This window comes from Nicotiana attenuata, chromosome 11 (genome assembly GCF_001879085.1).
Source record: "Nicotiana attenuata strain UT chromosome 11, NIATTr2, whole genome shotgun sequence".
NCBI classification, from domain to species: Eukaryota; Viridiplantae; Streptophyta; class Magnoliopsida; order Solanales; family Solanaceae; genus Nicotiana; species Nicotiana attenuata.
In genome coordinates, this window is record NC_031999.1 from 58,682,997 (window position 1) to 58,702,475 (window position 19,479).

The window sequence follows — 19,479 nt, forward strand, 5'->3', positions numbered from 1 at the left end:
AATTATATATAATTGTATGTTATATGTCTATCAATTATTTTTAGTTTAAAACATATATATAATTCTTTAAATTTTTTTTCAAGTCATGTTGAAACAACGCGTCTCTGAAACAGTAGCGATGTGAACACATTTTTTTTTAACATAAAATTGAAAGAAAAGGAGAAAATATATTTACTATGATATGATTAGAGTCGCAGCCACATTTGATAGACTTAAAAAATGTTGGAAACTAAAATCAAGGGATACAGTAGTTGGCTTAAATTGCTGCAAGGGTGGAAGATCTATAGAGAAAAGGGGAAAGAGGAGGAAAAAAAGGAAAAGAGTGTAACTAAATCCCTTGATTGAAGGCACTAATAGTGGATTGGGAGTCTTTAAGGTGGAATGCATATATTTTGTAGATAAAACTTGTGTAGGTCGGATAAATAACAAAACATGACAATTTTGATAATAAAGTTTCAAATAGTATATAAGAATGTAAAAATCCCATGAATAAACTGGTCCGAACACCACTCTTACACACACACATAATAAATGATTGATTGGCATTAACCATATAACTTGTATTTTGCGTAATCATAAACCTTATTTGAGCCTCCTATGCCATCTAAAAATGGAAGAAGGTGACACCCACGAAAACATGTTGATCTGCTTAACTGCAACCATGAGTTAATCCCTTTTCCTTACTATGAGCAGATTGCGAGGCCATTTACACAGCCATTATTTATCTAAATCAGAAACCAGATTAAAAAAGGAAATGAGAGGAGAATAAAAACAAAAACTCCAAATATCATTTACTTGCTGAATGTACAACAAAGTGTTATTACATGGAGGCGACTCGAGGAAAAATTCTAAAACTGAGCCAGCCTTTTGTAAGTCACTCGAACATACACTGTTACATCTACTTCTTTCACAAACATGTTCGTTTCTGGACATACAACAAACATAAAAATAGAGGAGGACTATCTACATTCCATTGTACACCAATCGTGGATGGCCGAAAGGACTCTTTAAATATCATTTTCTAACTACATATCATTTGCATTCTGTCCTTTCCTCATCCTCAACCCAACAAAAAGTGACTTTACCAAGATAAGTAAAGAAACCTAATATAGGCCCCAGAATAGTGAGTTTTCAGATTGATATACTACAGCCTAATTCCCTAGCAGCAGTATCAAGAAATTGAGCAGACATCCCATTTTCAAGCCGGCTATTTGCTTCCCACATCAAACATTTCTCAATATCCGCTTTCCAATCAATGATGCTTATGCTTAGGTACTGATAAGCAGGACTGTGGATACCATTTACATCTGCTTGTTTAGCACTTGACGATTTTAATGAACCAGCATACATGATGGCACGAAGAACCGATGTGCTGAGAGCACGGACATGCGCACTTGGATGAGAAACACAGCGAACTGTGGCTGTTAAGCGACACTGCAATGTATTAAATCAAAGGAACCAGTCAGTGTTGTAACCCAAAATGTGTCTCATCATTCAAGTGCTAAAGTAAAATTCAAAGAAGACAAGATCATTTTTCACTTTTATTGTTCCCCAATTCGAGCAAAGAGTGTCACCTTCAGGAGGTTTGTGAGGCCATCAGCCACTGCCTGTCCAGATTCTCCCCAGTCAAGCACTGGTTGAATTGCTCTAGCTGTCACTTCCAGAAGCTGCTCAAATGTTTTTAAGAGCAAGGATGTAAATACATCAAAATATGCAAAAGATAAGGATTATGATGAATCAATTATCATCAGACATATTCAAGTAGTCACAAACATATAGGAAGTCTTAGCTTTCTGAATCATAGATTCATCACAGTGGGAAATGAGAACTACTATAAAAGATGTTACTCTAAACCAGAAGTTATAGATGTCATTACCTCCAGTTGCGGTAAGGTGCATGCTTCTCCATCGACAAGCATCCCATCTGTAGCCCGTAAAAGGAGGTCTGGGGCACTAGCCAGAATAACCAAAGATTCTGCTATATCATGATTCCTTATTAGTTCTGCGATCAATTTTACTATACGTTGGTTGATTCTCCACATCTGCTGACCAAGATCATCATCTTTAGCAATCCATGGTTGCAATTCCCTGTCAGCCTGACAAGTAAAGTTTGGCAAGAAAGTGACTAAACAAATATGGTGATGAAGACCTAAATACACCTACAAGCAAGTTATGATAACTATTAGCATGCAAGTTGAAGAAGCTTCGAACCCAGTTGCTGTACCCATTGTCATAAAAAGATGTATTTGTCATGTGTACGAGGCCGAAAATATGATAGAGAGAAGGGAAAAAGGTGCAAATTTGGCCCCGTACTATTCAAAATTGCTCAATTTTGCCCTCCATTACGCTTTTGGTCCATTTATTCCCTTACTGTTATCAAATCGTCTTGTCTTGTCTTTTCTCTTTCCATTAATGGAGCTCCAAAAGCAAAACGGTCGGATTCCACATGTCCAAATTCTGGAAAAAAAAGGTCTAAATTTACCCATCTTTTGACAATGGTTTAAAATTACTCTCAGGTTGGAGCTACATTAGGGGTCAACGGAAAAAATTGATACTTTTTCCTAACGGAACGGGCAAAGTTGTTAAACCAAATGTTTAACAGAGGGCAAAGTTGCTCAACTACGAATAGTGCAAGGACAATTTTGTCTCTTAACATAAATGTGAATATTTTAAAAAGCATGTGTATCTGTTAGCCCTTTGGATCCTAATAAATACAGTAGAAACTTTGCACAAAGCAGCAGCCTAACAAAAAAAGGTTCATGATCTATTTTGACCAAATACAGTTAAAGCGAAATCTGGACCTGAAGAACAATGGCTGTTGCAGCTTTTCCAGGTGACGCTGATACAACATTGCATAGTGCATCGACCACCTGTAGTTATGGAAGATTATCAGCACCATATAGAACAGTACTAAGTATCTTGTGTATTTGAATGTACATTGCAAAAAGCAGCATGTGCTCTAACTTGATTACAGGTATTCTTCATGCTATCACAAAACCACTGCACAATAATAGTAAAGCAACATTTTCTCATTTTTGACTCCCAAAACCTAACACGTTCACTTTCTGCTATCATAACATTTTCCACCTCTTGAAGACAGTTCAATGATTTTCTTGTTATGCTGCCTGTGCCATGCAGTTCTAATTAAAGTTGTTGGTAGTTACCACTACTTTGAATGTGCATGGAGTGCACGAAATAGCAAATTTATATTCATAGAGAAATGTAAATAGAAGAAGAGATTGGTGCTACCATGACCTAATAGGAAAAGCCCCTGTTATTCCCCAGTCTTCTTTGACATGAGCTTAACAATCTTTGAGGGAGGTAAGATTGTTATTTTTCCTTGGAAGAAAAAAGAAGTTGAGGGAGTAAAGTTGGGATTGTCAATCAAAAGATTCTAATTAGCAAACAGGACTTTTCCTAGCAAAAACCAATATCACGTACAGAGAGAAAGAGGGGAGGTGGGTGTTGCAGGAAAAGGAAGTAGGATTGGACTACACATGGAAAGAAAAGGAAAAACTGTGCACTTCTCGAATTTAAAGGCGAGCGAGCAAATAATGTTGTTTTAGGGGGGTGCTTTGTTCTTCAAGTAACATGGTTTCACATCTTTTGAAGCCAAAGCTAACAATAAAAACCACCAATTTGAAACTTCAAGAGAGAAGGATTATGTAAAAATCAACTTCAAAATATTAAACTGTGATATCAAGCTCGCATTGCACATAGATATGCTTATCAGGTACATTGTGTCTTACTTGAGGATGATATATTTTTCTTATTGCACAATTGCGACAGAAAATAGTCAATTCGTTAACAATGACTAACACGAAGAAGTAACAAAGTAGATACCTGTCTCCATCCTTGCTGGCCAGAAGTGCTTTCTGCACTGGGTTGGGTTTCAGGTGATGCAATCAACTTGTGCCAGAGCAATGAGACAACAGAAAAACATAATTCTTGTTTCTCCGCAAGCACTGATTTTAAAAGATCCTGTGCATTGCAATTAAATCCTATATGCCTGTCCTTTGTCAGAAAATTGGCCAAATCTGAAGCATCTAAAGAGAAATTTGCAAACACTTTGCTGATGGTGCACCCAGCAACCTCACTTGAGTGTGAACCTTCTCCGCACACAATTGAAGCTTTACAATCAGAGTCTTTGCACTGAGGCACTGATGGCTGTTCTGCTGTACGACTTGTGTATTTATAATGTTTTTTCCCATTTAAGCATCTGGGCCGCTCCTTTAGTACTGGTGCATGTATTAAAAAAGCTTCCAATGGTTCAGCCTTGTTGAGAATTGATGCGACAGTTTTGCTATGAATATCAATTAGGTTATATAGTGAAGATGCCCTGGAATGAATTCCATTATCCCACTTACACCGTATCAAGCTAGAAAGAGCACGCATGCAAGCCTTGGAGCGTCTAAACAGATCAGAAATATGAGCAGCTACCATAGCTGCAGCAACTATCTCATTTGAGCTGTAACTCCATGAAGTTCCAACAGAAGATGGCTTCAAAGAAAACAGTGCCTCTAAAATTGCCAATATCCTCCGAGTATGACAGACGGCAGAATGAATGCCATTTTGTAACTCAATAGATGAATCATTTGCAGGTTTTGCTTCATTGATGATGATTTTCGGATCTGGCTGATTTGTCCCTCTTGAAATCAAAGTGAAGAGCTGAAGTTCACAAGAAAGAGCACAGACAGCTGCAAGAACATAAGAATCAAATGCTGCGACAGGTCCTTGTCTTTTCACTTTCTTACTTCCTATCTTTTTTTGTTCTCCAATGGTTGTGAGTGTGTCTACCCCTATTTCACTAGGTGGGTGAGAATCTTCACCTTTAGGCCTTTTATTCCCATTTGGTTTTGCTTCGTGGCTGACACATACAGTTAAGACAACGAAAAGAAGACGAGACGCAAGCTCTATAGAGGCACATGACTCCAAGAACAACGAATGAACCATGGTTCGCAATTCTGCCACAGCAAGGTTCTTGAAGGCAGAGCCAAAAACGTATCTGGTTTTTCTGTTTTCCTCTCTAGAGGAATCAGGTGGGAACGTTCTCTGGAGAATTGCTTCCACAGTAGCAACAAATATTTTCATGAGACAAGTTTCCGATGGACTCCCACGAGGAAGATACTCTAGAACCTTAAGGAGGGGTATATACAGGTTCCATGAAAGAATGGGTGGTTGTAGAGGGGTAGCAACTACAATTTCGGGGAGATCAACCGCAGATGAACTTAAAGGAATCAAGCCATAGGCAGCTTCCCAGATGGTACATATTCTCCATTCAACCTCTGGACCATGTGCGCAAAGCATTGATGCAATCCCTTGGGCAGTGGCATCAACTGTGGCTTCAATGGTGGCTTCTGCACCCACATGTTCATTTTGAACTTCAACTCCTTCAACTTGCCGTAAGGGGGGAAAAAGCAAAGCAGGTTGAGAAAGTATTCGGAAAAGTAAAGCCGCTGCAGAATCTGCAGCAATTCCTGCTCTCATGGACATGGCAATTCCAATGGCACGCAAGAAATGCAAATGCATCCAATTCCTAGGAAGCTTTGGAAATACATAAAATGTTAGGAATTCTATAGGAGATTCCAAGAAAAGATGCATAAAAAGATAAACCTCCATTAATTGAGGACAGGAGGTGTACTCAAGCAACAGAATCAATAAGTTCACTCAGTAGAAATATGTTTTAGTGGAGAACATTCCAGAGGGCATAGCTTATGCAAAGGATTTCAAGGATAGCTGAAAGCAACGAGACAGAAATTTAAACTACAAATCTACAACAACAGTTATGCTTCGGTTCCAAACTAGTTCAGGTTGGCTATATGGATCCTCAATATCCATTTTGATATATCTGGAGCCCTTTCATTCTAATAATAAGTTGTCTTATAAAATGAAGTTGGTTAAAGGTGTGCTAACTTGGACTGTTGTCTTGTACATATCTATATAAGCCCTAGTAGTAAGACACTTGTCTTACACAATCTGTCAAACTCTTCTCTCATATCTCACATATATCACGTGTTACGAACCAAACATAGTATAACTGAATTATCTTCTCTCTAGCAGTTTAAAAACTTATAGATAAGACGGTTAACATATTTCAACATGGTACTAGAGTAATTCAACTATTAACGGTACCACCACCAGCACCACCAACAATAACAGCAACTATATAACCCGACCTAGTTGGGATCTGCTATATAATTTCTTACTATTCAAGCCGCTCCATATAGACCCCTGTCTACTATCACCATAACCCACCAATAAAAATATTTTCATTAATTTGGTTTATAAAAAGTATCAGACCCGCAAATGAAGGAGCATGTTGCAGAATTGAGTGATGAAACAAAAGTGCTCCTTCTTAACAACTTAAGCTCTTTGAGAAGAGCAACTAAGACAATTCAACATATTGAAATTGGTTATATATTGAGACTACAACCAATGAATTCTTTCTGTGTACAGATATGCTCATTTAGAACGAGAGTAGTAGTTTGGGACAAGTTTATATACAATTCATACTGAACAATTCAATCGTGTGTTCCGGCATAGCATAGATGGTTAAAAAATAGAACCTTACAGTTGTACAAAGAACCACGAAGAAAGCACAGAAATGAACAAAAGTGGCTAAGGTGTTCGGACAAATATCAGATTGATGCTCACATAATCTTGTTCATGATAATTTGAAGGAAAATTTTGTAACTTACACGCAATCCAGATGCATAATCTTCAGCTGCTCTTAGAAGTTCCACTAGTTGTACCGCAGCATCAAGTGCATCCGGAGCCCAAGATGGTGGAGCTTCTAAAAGTCCAACAAGAAGCCTCTGGGTGGCACTTGGACTAGCAATTGCATAATATCTAATCCAGAAAATAGAAGTTAAAACGAGTTCCTACTTCCCAGTTTCAAAGCCTATAAAATAAGTTAAATCATGCTTTTAGTCTTACCGATGAAATAAACGTGCATATGGCTCAAGTGCTGGCAGTCCTGCAACGAGATGCTCATCCATAGGTGTCGTTGGAGGTGGAAGCAGAAGTGCAGGAACAGCGGCTGCAGTCAGGGTAGCAGTCTCGTAGCGAGCAACCTCCTCATCACAAACACTTAAAATGACACCGGCGCCATTAGCGACAGCCCATCTTGGAGTTGAAGGCAGTAGTTGCGGATGCTTCCCAGACCCACGAGAAGCAGCTAAAATAAAATGTCAAGTCAATAACAGTTTGCCGCAATTCTAACATATGAAAACTCTTTAAAATTAATATCTCAGCCTTCTTGAAGAAAGTTAGGAAACTCAACGTCTGATAGGAGGACAAGTGGAAGAAAATGAAGAGAAACAAAACAAATTTACGTTCTACGTTGAGCTATATTTGAGTTATATTAGTTGTCCCACATAGATAGCAAGAGCTTCCAAATAAATTTATAAAGGTTTTTAGCTACTCTACCCATAACCTTTAAGGTTTTGAGTTGGATAGAGTTTCACATAGTATCCAACACAACGTTGGTAATCCCATTCTCTCACTAGTAAGTCCGCACCAGAGTTTGTGTGAATCTTACATGTGTGAAAAAGTATTGAATATTGAGCTATATAGTGTTCCCAAATAGGTAGTATGAGGGCTTCCAAAGTGGTTCATAAAGATCGTGGATCTCCACCCATTGCCTTAAGATTTTTGGGTGGACGCATAGATTCTTTCACATATCAGAATTCATCTCACAATTAGTGCAAAACTGCAGTGGCGGTCAGGAAAAACAGGTCCTGTTTCTTTTTCTTTTTAAGAAATATAATCTAGAAAAGGGAAAAGAACTAATGTTAATGCGAGGAAGATAACATTTCTTTGCAAGACTTGGTTGCTATGGTTTCTAAGGTGCTGTGAATTCACGTCTGGTAAGAACGGCAGGAGAAAAGGTGCTGTGAATGTAAATAGGCAATCCTACCCACTACCCCCCCCCCCCAAACACACACACACAGAGGCAGATAGTAAGATACTACTGCAAGAATAATACACAGGAAATATTACAGTGAATTGAAATGCCATCTCTCTAAACATGAGCTCAGAGCATTATTTTCACTAGCTCAGTGATGACTATACATAGGGTAAGTAAAAAAGATGTCAATAATCATTTCCCATATTTTACTTAGCATGGTAAGAAAATACTTCTTGCATAGATTTTCAAGCACATTATCAGCATCCATAGGAATTGTACTGGGTGTTAAAAACAAAATATTGAAAGTGCAGGTCTAGAACCACAAACAGGCACAAACATTTCACGAATAGAAAGTCCACATACCACTTGATGGGGGCTTGAGTTCTCCAGCAGCATACTTTCCCATTACACCACCACACCTACAGAAGGATGAAAGATTTCACAATATTTAGAGGGGGAAGGTGTAGTTTCCACTTGTCCAGATTCATCAGTCTCAAACTCCACAACTCAGCAATGTAGATCAATGAAAAAAATTCAGGTCTACAAAATGATAGTGTTCCAAAGGTTCATTAATTTGAAAAGCAACAAAAAGAAAATAATACAGACTAGCATTGGGACAAGTTCTGAAGGATACAAATGTAGTTAAAGGAGTGTTATCAGAGGCAAAAAGTGCAAATGAGCTTTCTGAAGACTATTGGGCCTGTAAGCACAAAGCAATGATAAAGTGCGGGTTTTAACTTTAATATTCCTAAAGTTCATTAATTTGAAAAGCACCAAGGAGAAGATAAACACCGACTAGCATTGGGAGTTCTGAAGGACAGATGGACTCAAAAGCAGAGTCATACTGTGAAAAGTGAATCTTAAATCTGTTGGGACTTTAAACAAATAGCTAATAAAGCACGGGCTTTAATGAAGAAAGGCACACTCTCCAAGAATAATCATTATAAATCCAAACCACAATTTTTTAGACAAAAGAATTGAAAAAGATACAATTAGGTGAAGTATTTATAATATAGTATTGCTCTCTACACGACAGAACCCGTGGACGATGAGGCATGCCTTAGCGCTTAAATGCTTGCACCAAAGTGCTGATTTAGATTTAACGAGGCGAAGCGCACAACCATGCCCTTAAAAATTAAGCATTGTTCCATGGGCTTTACCAGCATCAACCAGCGTAACATGTCTCTTGCGAAGAACTATACAAGATGAAACAGGAGGAAACAAATGTGTAGGAGGTAAAGAATCCTATCATGTTAAGACAGTGAGCATGGAGAAACATAAGGAGTATCCTAGGACATCCATAACTTCTTAAATGGCTGAGAAAAAATTGTCAGAGATACAAAATACTTCTCCATTTGTTTCGACATGTTTGAGCATCCAGCATAGATCTCTTCTCTTCACATTCCATTGAGCAATGTTATTATAAAGGTACATTACTTCTTACTATTTTTTTTTTTTTTTGGGGGTGGGGGGGGGGGGGTCAATGTAGGTCGACAGTACATGAACTGGGCAAAAAGTACAATTTTTCTAAATGGTAATAGCAGAAAAACTGAAAGAGCCTGATTGACATCGCATACCAGCCAGGGAATATGGCCTAAACATATGCAAGACAAAAAAACAGCAGACGACAATGACCCGAAGAGAGTAAAAAGACAGTTAAATGAGCAGCCAGTGGACTCATGCTAAACCAGACAAGCAAGGCAGGAATAAACTTTGTCAGTAACCATCAATGAAAGTGCTCTCCCTCACAATCATAAAAGACCTTGAGTCAATGTCCCAGTTTTAGGAATCATTTGAACCTATGCCTTTTCCCTAAACAATTCCAAAGAACAAATCCATCCAATCTGTTCACAAGTATTACATGTGCTTTCAAGATTAATGAACGCAGAACACTTTACATGATAAATCTCTTAATTGGTAGGTGTTTGAACTTAATGGGCAAGCCATATCTAAGGAGAAACAGTCTTAAGTTGCAGAGAGTAGAGCCAGAATGAGTTAGTACACTGTTTAGGTGAACATCAAGTCCTGTTACGTTAAAACACAAGTGAAACAACTTTTTTTCTCAGAGGGAATGTAAAGTAATTTTCCATTTAAATTTAGAAGAATTTTTCACAGCAAGTGCCGGAAAGCATGTAGTACAAGAAACAATATGGATAAAAAAAGAATTCCTTTTCAAATAGCTAATGAATTTCTCCTGCATCTTGAAAATGTAAAATGTAATGGAACATCTGACCAGTAAGCAACAATGAGAGACATGCTTACCAACGGAAGTAATCACTTCTAATCCCTAGTGGTGCAGCAAGCAATATATCAGTGATCCATGGAGACAATGGTCTCAGGGGTTTTCTCTCATGTTGTATAGAAGGCACACCAGGTTCACTGTCGGTAGATTTACTTGTTGAAGCATGGCTTCCGCTGGTGTTTCTATCTGCTCGATTCTCCTGACGATCAGCTTTGAAAATCGGGCGGTTGTAGTGTGTTAGGATTCGTAAAATCTCTCCACAGGCAAGAGCCCATTGTTCAGAATATTCATTCTACATTAAGGGTTAACAATTAGTAGGCAGACCCAGATTACGATATTCAAGACAGGCTTTAAGCAAATCATAGAGTAAAAAAGCATGATGATATTTAATCAAATTAATTGTTAAAGAATCTGAATACCTCACTGCTTGGGCAAACCAACGATATAAAAGAAGCAAAAGGTGGACTACTTTTATCATACTCCAGTGTACCATCAATGATGCATGAAATAATTGGATGAATTACAGCATGCCCATGCTCTGGGTGATGAAGAACAAAAGTCGCTGACAATTGAAACAAACAACAAAAACAGAAGTCAATCAAGCATCACAAATAGGTGCAAGTGCCATCGTAAATGTTAAATAATAAGTAAGAATTAATCATACCTAAAACATCATCAAACAGTCGGTTTTCCTTTGATGGATACCGGTTCCGTATGAGCTTCCAAATTAAACACATGCAGTTAGTTTACAGGGAAGAATGAATAAAACTTAGTCTAGATATTGAAAATTATAAGAAAAGAGTTAACACTTCAGAATTCACTGAATACCTCAGCTATATCTTCAGGAAATTGTTCTGATGTAGACTGACCAAAGTACTTAACATACGCAGTAGTTTGAGCCTGTGAAGAGAATATAAAAAGAGGTTTTCCATGAGCGAACATACAAAATGCAGACCATAGAGAACAAAGAAAAACAGAAGTCTTTCAGGCATTAAAAAGTTTAAGATGATAATCGGGTGATGATGGAGGAGATGAGTGCACTTGAGAAGAATGTGACATGGGAGTTTGTTGATTTGCAATGAGACTAACTCAACTCATTCCAAGTCCAACAAATAGCATAGGAAGGACAGAATCCTGCGTCAGAGATCTTTAAGTAGTACACAATTCACGGAGATTTTTCTCGAAATTTAATAAGCGGCCTAATCCTCAAGAAGTTGCTACGTACCTGCTGGCCTTTCAGGTTATGTCCCTTTTACTACTCACCATTTGCTCCCTCCGTAAGGAGCACATTTTTTTGTCTAACATCTCAACTTTATTAGAGAGGTATTATACAATATGTAGAATTGTTATCTTTCTTGGTTAACATTTTCCTTGTTGAACATTCTTTTTGATAAAGGTGGGGTTCGGGCCAACTTGCATGAACTTCAACTAATCCACTGGGTTCCTACTACCTCCCACCAGCAGGTAGTGTCTACCAACCAAGGCTTAAGACAAAATGGAAGAATCCTAGTGCTTTTTGTCTCTGTTGTGACTTAAACCCTGATCTCTAAGGTTTGCACCCACTTAATTGAGCATTATGCCACACAATTGGGTGCTTTCCTTGTTGAAAGCTATACAACACAGACACCCCCGAAAGAAACTTCTTGTTATCACTTATCCATTTGAAGTATGTGTCAATCGATCCTCATTGTAATATCCTGCACGTTGTACACACTTCGGCGTGCTAATTAGTCATGCTATCCACTTGTCAGACAATCAACTGATAAACAAGTTGTCACAATGGAACATGCGCGACATAGAAATCATTTAATTTAAGTAAGAAGAAAGTTGGGGTGACCAATTGAAGAACCTAATTCTCTCTACAAGGCGATTAGCAGCAAGTATGGTCTCTATAAGTACAAATATCACACATGAAAGTCCATGAATTAATTTTTTTAATATCAACAGTGTTCAGGTTAATTTGGCTCACCTCGACTAATTCACTGGAAACTTGTTTGGCTCACAAGGTGGCTGCGAATATAATCATATCCACCAAGGTTGGACATAAGAACTCACACCAAGTATTTTAAATGGGACTCAAACCTAGGATCTCCAAATTGTTACTCTCATGAGTCAGCCACAAGGACATCCTCTGGGGGACTTGAAAGTCTAAAGTGTATCTCACATCTATTTCCTTCATTCGTCCTCTTGCTTGAGAAAGAGTAAACCAGGGTGCAATAACTTGCTTTTTATAGGACAATTGGGTTAGAGATGCTCCTTACTATCTCATAAAATCAACACTGGCTTTCAAACGTTTATTATATACCCACTTTATCATTATCATCTTTTTGCCACCAAAATAGTAACTCTTTCTGTTGGATTCCATTTCTATATGGGCTTAAACTATGAAGAAGTAAATGTTACCACAAGATCTTCGATTCTATCACTAACGTCATTCTTTCCAACCCTTGAACAAAAACTCACATGCAAATCCTTCTCATTGTCATTGTCATTGACATCTGACGTTCTTAATGGTTGGAATCTTATTACAAAATTTTATCACCACCTTTGAGGAGAATACTTTCAGCTTAAGCTTCACCAAATATCAAGGCATTTACTTAATGTTGGAACATGAAAGGTTTAACACTTATTACAAGGTACAATATAAGAAGGCTTTTCAAATGACAAACCAAAGTAGCTGAACTATTTTGCAAGTTGTTCTTTTGCAATAGATCGCAGCAAAGACTATTTGTATCTACCTCATTAATTTGCGGTGTTAAACACTGAGCTGCATACTTCATTAGTTATGGTGTGTTCTGTGGATAATGCTTAAGCCTGCTTATGTCAAACTATCCTCGATCTCTTTTTTTTCGACATTCCAAAACCCATTTCTTTCAATAGAGCATGTTTGGGGAAAATAATCATTCTATCTTCTTTTTTTCCCTCTTTTTGATAAGGTAGTCATTCTATTTTAATAAGCGTGTTACATGATTCCCTCAACCTATCTTTAATTAGATTGGAGCGCCTCTTTTGGCACATGGAACACTACATTAAATTCGGCGACACTGTATTCCTCCTATTTGTATACCTTTCTACCTAACCATAAACATTCTCCTCTTATCACAATATACAAAAAAAACTAGAACACTTGAGCAACTTAAACTTAGCCGATATGATAAGTTTTTCAATTTTTCCTTGAAAGAAGCAATTTTTTCTTCAACTTTTTGTTCCTTATTATATCCAAGTCTCCAAGAATGTGCTTATCCCCACGTAATACTGACGATAGCCACACTAAGATATTGTAGCAAAGCAAAAAATTGCACCTTCCGCTGTTGTACATCTTGAGGAGGAGGCCAAAACAATGAGGAGAAATGAAGTCCATCAATCCACCTTTCGCTTGCAGCGGCAGCAGCAGCCATATATAACTGTTTGACAATCCAAGAATTTTAGTGATATGATAAAAATGCTGTTGACTGGTAAAGCCATCAACTGCCCGCTACTATAGCCTCTACCAATCAAGGATCAAAATACTGTAATTCAACATATTTGGATCCCAATCCAAGGACGGTCCATCCACGTCTCTTATCAAGAAAAATTCACCTTAGAGCTTCAAGCTTGTCCCTTTAAAATTTATGGCAGCTGTAAATTTCACTATTTTAACAGTAGGAAGATAAATAATATATCCCTTGGTCCTGCAAAACCAAAAAACAAATCCTCAAACAGTTACAAAAATGCACAACAAAACTAACACCTTTTGAAAAATCAATCAATTCTCCAATTATATGGAGTACTATTTCTTATTCCAATAAAAACTTTGAAAATAATTAAATAAAGCTGATTAGCAAAAAAAAAATTATTATAAAATTAGAATTAAAAACAAATACAGCTCAACATATATAAGCCCGTCAACAAGATCACTACTTTAAACATGACATATTACGCACGAAGAAACCCAGAAAAAATGAACGTAAAGGAATTTTTACCAGAAATTGGAACCCTGAAAGTTGGTCGTAGTAGATTTTGGGTAAACTGAAGGTTTATTTTAGATTTGTGTGGAGAGAAGTTAGATTTAGAGAGAGAAAAATAAAAGGGGAAGAGAGGAGAGAGTTTATAAGAAGAGAAAAAGATATGGAGCAGAGAGGAGGAGATCTTTAACTATGTTTTCTCTCTTCCTTGGGATTGCATACGTGGCAATGATATTTTCCTCAGATTTTAAGAGGCCACGTGGCAGGCAATCAAGTGGATGGATTCTAAACCATCGCTACTATGCTTCATCATCACATGCATACTATTCCTCTACATACATACATCTCACTTTTCTTTTTTTTCTTTTTTTTATGTCTAACTTGCTCCCTTGATACTATTTTAATCCAATTATTAATTAGTATTTCTTCATAAAAATCTTGGGAGAGAGATTTCGATCCATATGAACTTGAGAAGAAATCATAATGGATGGAGAATTTGAACATCTTGGATTCACTAAGAGCAGCAAGTAAATATTGATCTGAAAAAAAAAGTAATTTGGTTGATAGAAAACGTTATAAAAAATAATAATAATTGCATTTCTCACTTTCTTCACACAAAAAAGGAACAAATAAATTTTCTCTCTCTATAATTATATAAAAACCTTGATTTATGAACTTACTTAAGAAATTATAAATTTTTATTCAAGAATGAATCAGTAAATATATAATAAAATCAAAATGTTGGAATCTTGCGCTCAAGTTGAGAAAAGTCATCTACTTTTGTAAGTTGTAAGTAAAATAATAGAGAAAAGAGAGGTATGAATGGAAAGACGATTCTATTTTCTTTATTTAATTTAGTCTTAATATATATTTTTCCATCAATTACAAATTTTAATTTTCCTTACACACCTTAATTTGAGTTACCTTTGACACTCACCATTACATACATAAAAAATGGATCTAAGACTCCCACAAATTTCCACGTGGCATGCGCTTACTAAGCCAAGAATCAAAGCATGCGGGATGTTAAAATTGGCCAAAGATCATGTATAGGGTCAAATTTGACCCTAAGCATCTCTACGCCAGTGGGTACGCCCAGTGAGTGTACGCCGACTAACGTAGCGGGTACGACTCGGACGTGGGGACAAAAGCGACATCGTTTAGGACTCAGTGTCTTCACTAGGGAGACGTTACCTGTCTTTGTAACTTTTTGATTCTTTCGAGGAAGGTCTCTTATTATATAAAGGAGACCTTCACATTGTAAAGGGGGGATTCTGATCTAATACAACTCTCTCATTTTTCTGGCTTTCTCTCTTTATCTCTACCTCAAACGAACGTATCTTACTGAGCTCATATTAGCACTTTGCAATACTAGATCTACAACGATAATATCATCTTTGCATCTCTAGGTTTATTATATTTGATTACGATTTACCCTTTTCTTACTTTTAATTATTTTCTAGCTTACAAAGTATATTGTTAACTTTTGAGCCAAACAATTTGGCGCCGTCTGTGGGGATTTCGAGAATCAAAACCATAGTATCCACCTAGAGATCAACCAACTACCACTCTCTACACCACACAAAAACAGAAAATGGCCGAAAATAACACAAGATCGAAAGCTATATTGGGTGTCACTACCAATCTCCTTGGCCCTCTCAACGAGGCCAGTGACGATGGCATCCTGAATGCAACCCCTAGCATCACACCGGGTGCAGAGATCTCACCTTCCCCATCCGAAGGTCTGACGATCTTGCACGAAAAGGGAGCTTCCACATCTGCGGCTACGGAAGCACCCTCAGCGGTCAAGGAGCTACTGGAAAGATGGCTAACAAGCACTCTAAGTGGCTTGGTTGAGAGGTCACCACAAAGTAACATCGGGTGTACACCAACGGTAGGTACCACTGCTGCCGTGGGTGAATCGGAAGTTGCACTAGCGAATAACAAACCCATCGAGACACAGACCAACGATAGCACGCTAACAGCCATCCTAAAGAAGATGGAAGAAATGGAAAATGAAAACAAGGCGCTCCGCGATCAGATGAAGGAACATCAGGAGAGGGTCGACAAGATCCCCGGTGCTCCCAAGTTGCTACCAAAACGCGACGTGGGAAGGTTCGTTGAACAACCATACACTGAAGAAGCTGCCCCTCACTCCACCCCAAAAACCTTCAAGATGCCACCCTACTTGAGGGTATATGACGGAACCACAGATCCCGAGGATCATCTGATCCACTACGTCACCGCTGTGAAGGGCAACGACCTATCAAAAGACCAGGTACCGTCGGTACTGCTGAAGAAGTTTGGCGAGACGTTGACAGGAGGGGCTTTAACATGGTACTCTCTGCTACCGGCTAAGGCAATATCAACGTTCGAGGAAATGGCGGATAAGTTCGTCACAACCCATGCAGGCGCGAAGAAAGCGGAGGCCAGGGTCAACGACATCTTCACCGTCAGGCAAACCACAGGAGAGGGACTCAGGGACTTCCTAGCAAGGTTTAACAAGGTAAGGATGAGTCTACCAAACGTATCGGAAGGTATGGCAGTCGCCGCTTTCCAGAACGGGCTAAGCAGGGATGGTTCGAGGGCAACCAAGAAGTTGTTGAGCCGCCTCATGAAATATCCCCCTACCACATGGGAGGAAATCCACAACGCCTATCGCGCCGAGGTAGGAGCGAACGAGGATGATCTTAATGGGCCGACCCAACGGCTAACAGCGATACACTCAGAAACGAGGAGAGATCGACGGAACGAAGGACGACGAGAACAACTCCCCCGCTCCAACAGAGATCGACATCAGCCGTACACCAAATCCTCCCATCCGCCACCAAGGCATACAGACGCGCTACAGCGACACGTCGCCCCACTCCGAAACGAAAGAGGTACGCCCCCTTTATTATCCGCCCATAACTTTTGTGTATCTCCTTCAGAAATAGTGTACGCACTAGAGAAGCTGGGCACCAAGGTGCAGTGGCCGCAGAAGATGAAATCAGACCCTGCCACAAGGAAATCAAACGCCCTATGTGAGTTCCATCAGGAACGGGGACACAAAACCGAAGACTGCATAGGCCTACGGCAAGAGGTGGTCAGGATGCTGAACCAGGGATACCTGAGGGAATTACTCAGTGACAAAGGGAAAATCAACTTTGCACGCGGACGAGAACAACCCCACGGGCCGCCGAAGCCACCTTCCCCAGCGCGCACGATAAACATGATCGTCGGAGGCGGCGACGAGTCAGTGATCAATCACGTCAAGTTCGCCACCACACACAGACTAAAGCGGACCATCGCCCATGAACGGTATGACGACTTCGAAGATAGTATCACCTTCGATAAGTCTGATGCCGACGGTTTGTCTTTCCCTCATTATGATGCTTTAGTTATCACTTTACGTATCGCTGATATGGATGTTAAAAGAGTCATGATCGATGACGGAAGTGGCGCCTGTATTATCCACCCAAGGGTCCTCGTACAAATGGGACTCGAGGATAGGGTAATACCGCGCTGCATAACACTAACCGGTTTTAACAATGCAGTGGAACGGACGTCCGGAGAAATAGCACTACCCGTCTTAGCGGGAGGAGTCACGCTGGAAATAACTTTCCACGTGATGAACCAAGAAACGGCGTACAACGTCATCATAGGACGCCCGTGGATACACGCCATGCGAGCGGTCCCTTCAAGCCTCTACCAAGTGATCAAATTCCCTACCCCATGGGGAGTATTCAGTATTCGAGGCGAGCCACGCACCGCACAAGAATGCTACAAAATAGCCCAAGACTGCGGCCACACCCAACAGCTAAAGGGGGCGAGCGCGGAAGCATAGCAATTAGCCGTGTCGGGGACTAAGGTCAACCCAACAACGGACGCCATCAAAGACCCCGACGTCGTGGAAGCCTGTAAAGCAACGGTCGAAGATATCGACCCAGTCCAATTGGACGAAACCGATCTTACGAAGAAAGCCTATATCGGGCAAGGTCTCGCCAACCCAAGTAAGTATTGTGAACTAACCATGCAGATTTGTTCGCCTTTTCCCATTCAGATATGCCGAGAATCCCGCGAGACATCGCCACCCACAAGCTGAATGTCGATCCACTACATCCGCCCGTGCGACAGATGAGGAGAAAATTCAACGCCGCTATCAATGAAGCGGTCAGTAAGGAATTAGACGAGCTACTGGCCATCGGCTCCATCAGAGAATCAAAGTACCCCGAGTGGGTCGCCAATGTTTTCATGGTCAAAAAGAAAAACGGGAGGTGGAGAATGTGTATGGATTTCACTGATCTGAACAAGGCTTGCCCAAAGGATTCATTCCCACTACCCCACATCGACCAATGATCGACGCCACTGCAGGACATGAACTACTGAGCTTCCTAGACGCCTACTCCGGCTACAATCAAATCATGATGGCCGAGGAGGACCAAGAGAAGACAACTTTCATCACCCACCAAGGGACTTACTGCTACAAGGTAATGCCCTTCGGGCTCAAAAATGCAGGGGCTACGTACCAGAGACTGGTCACGAAAATGTTTAAAGACCAGCTCGGTAAGACTATGAAAGTCTATATCGACGAAATGCTGGTAAAGTCGGCAAGAAAAGAGGACCACATCGACCATCTGAAAGAAACCTTCGAGATATTGAGAAGATACGGGATGAAACTGAACCCCGAGAAATGCGCCTTCGGCGTGGCATCAGGAAAATTCTTAGGGTTTCTCGTATCACAACGAGGTATCGAAGTCAATCCAGATCAGATCAAGGCGATAGACGCGATACCCGAGATACTGAACAGCAAAAAGCAGGTGCAAAAGTTGACGGGGCGAATAGCCGCCTTGTCTAGGTTCATCTCACGGTCCTCCGACAGATGCCATAAGTTTTTTAATGTGCTGAGAAAGGACAAAGGGTTACAGTGGAATGAGGAATGCGTCGAGGCCCTAAGGAAATTGAAAGCGTACCTATCTTCACCGCCACTGCTAGCCAAAGCAAATCCAGGCGAGCCACTGCTGGTATATTTGGCCGTATCCGAGGTCGCCGTCAGCGCAGTCCTAGTTCGTGAAAATGAAGGTACACAATCTCCTATTTACTATATTAGCAAAACCTTAGTGGACGCCGAAACACGGTATCCACACCTTGAAAAATTAGCTTTGGCATTGGTCGTAGCTTCACGGAAGCTCCGACCCTATTTCCAATGCCACCCCATAAAGGTAGTGACGACCTTCCCCTTGAGAAGTATCCTACACAAGCCTGAGTTATCAGGCAGACTCGCCAGATGGGCCATAGAGCTCAGTGAGCACGATATCTCATATCATCCAGAAATGCCATCAAGTCGCAGGTACTTGCCGACTTCATAGCCGACTTCAGCGCAGAGATACTACCAGAGGCGGAATT

At 39.9% G+C, this 19,479-nt stretch overlaps 1 protein-coding gene across 4 annotated transcripts; it reads right to left on the minus strand.

Moving 5' to 3' along the window:
- On the minus strand, positions 767–14,251 carry LOC109234610 (protein GIGANTEA-like). Of its 4 annotated transcripts, XM_019400666.1 has the most exons (15): positions 14,113–14,251; positions 13,730–13,821; positions 13,453–13,554; positions 10,979–11,050; positions 10,815–10,869; positions 10,570–10,712; positions 10,171–10,442; positions 8,272–8,327; positions 6,936–7,176; positions 6,698–6,848; positions 3,843–5,543; positions 2,801–2,869; positions 1,877–2,095; positions 1,575–1,667; positions 767–1,434 (listed from the first exon to the last, which is right to left on the minus strand). In XM_019400666.1, the coding sequence occupies exons 3-15, from the start codon at positions 13,546–13,548 to the stop codon at positions 1,132–1,134; spliced, it is 3,471 nt and encodes a 1,156-aa protein (XP_019256211.1). In that variant the 5' UTR covers positions 13,549–13,554; positions 13,730–13,821; positions 14,113–14,251; the 3' UTR covers positions 767–1,131. The 4 variants fall into 4 exon arrangements, with proteins under 4 accessions (XP_019256211.1, XP_019256210.1, XP_019256213.1 ...); XM_019400665.1 differs by having other exon boundaries at positions 13,453–13,821; XM_019400668.1 differs by lacking the exons at positions 767–1,434; positions 1,575–1,667 and having other exon boundaries at positions 1,963–2,087; positions 13,453–13,821.

What these genes read in the sequence shown, in the direction of transcription:
- LOC109234610 (XM_019400666.1), bottom strand. Translation starts at nt 13,548, where the DNA reads ATGGCTGCTGCTGCCGCTGCAAGCGAAAGGTGGATTGATGGACTTCAT. An exon ending in ACTGTTTGATGATGTTTTAG is followed by an intron (nt 10,713 to 10,814) that starts GTATGATTAATT and finishes TTCAATTGTCAG; the next exon opens with CGACTTTTGTTCTTCATCAC. An exon ending in GCCAGCAAGGATGGAGACAG is followed by an intron (nt 2,870 to 3,842) that starts GTATCTACTTTG and finishes CCATAACTACAG; the next exon opens with GTGGTCGATGCACTATGCAA.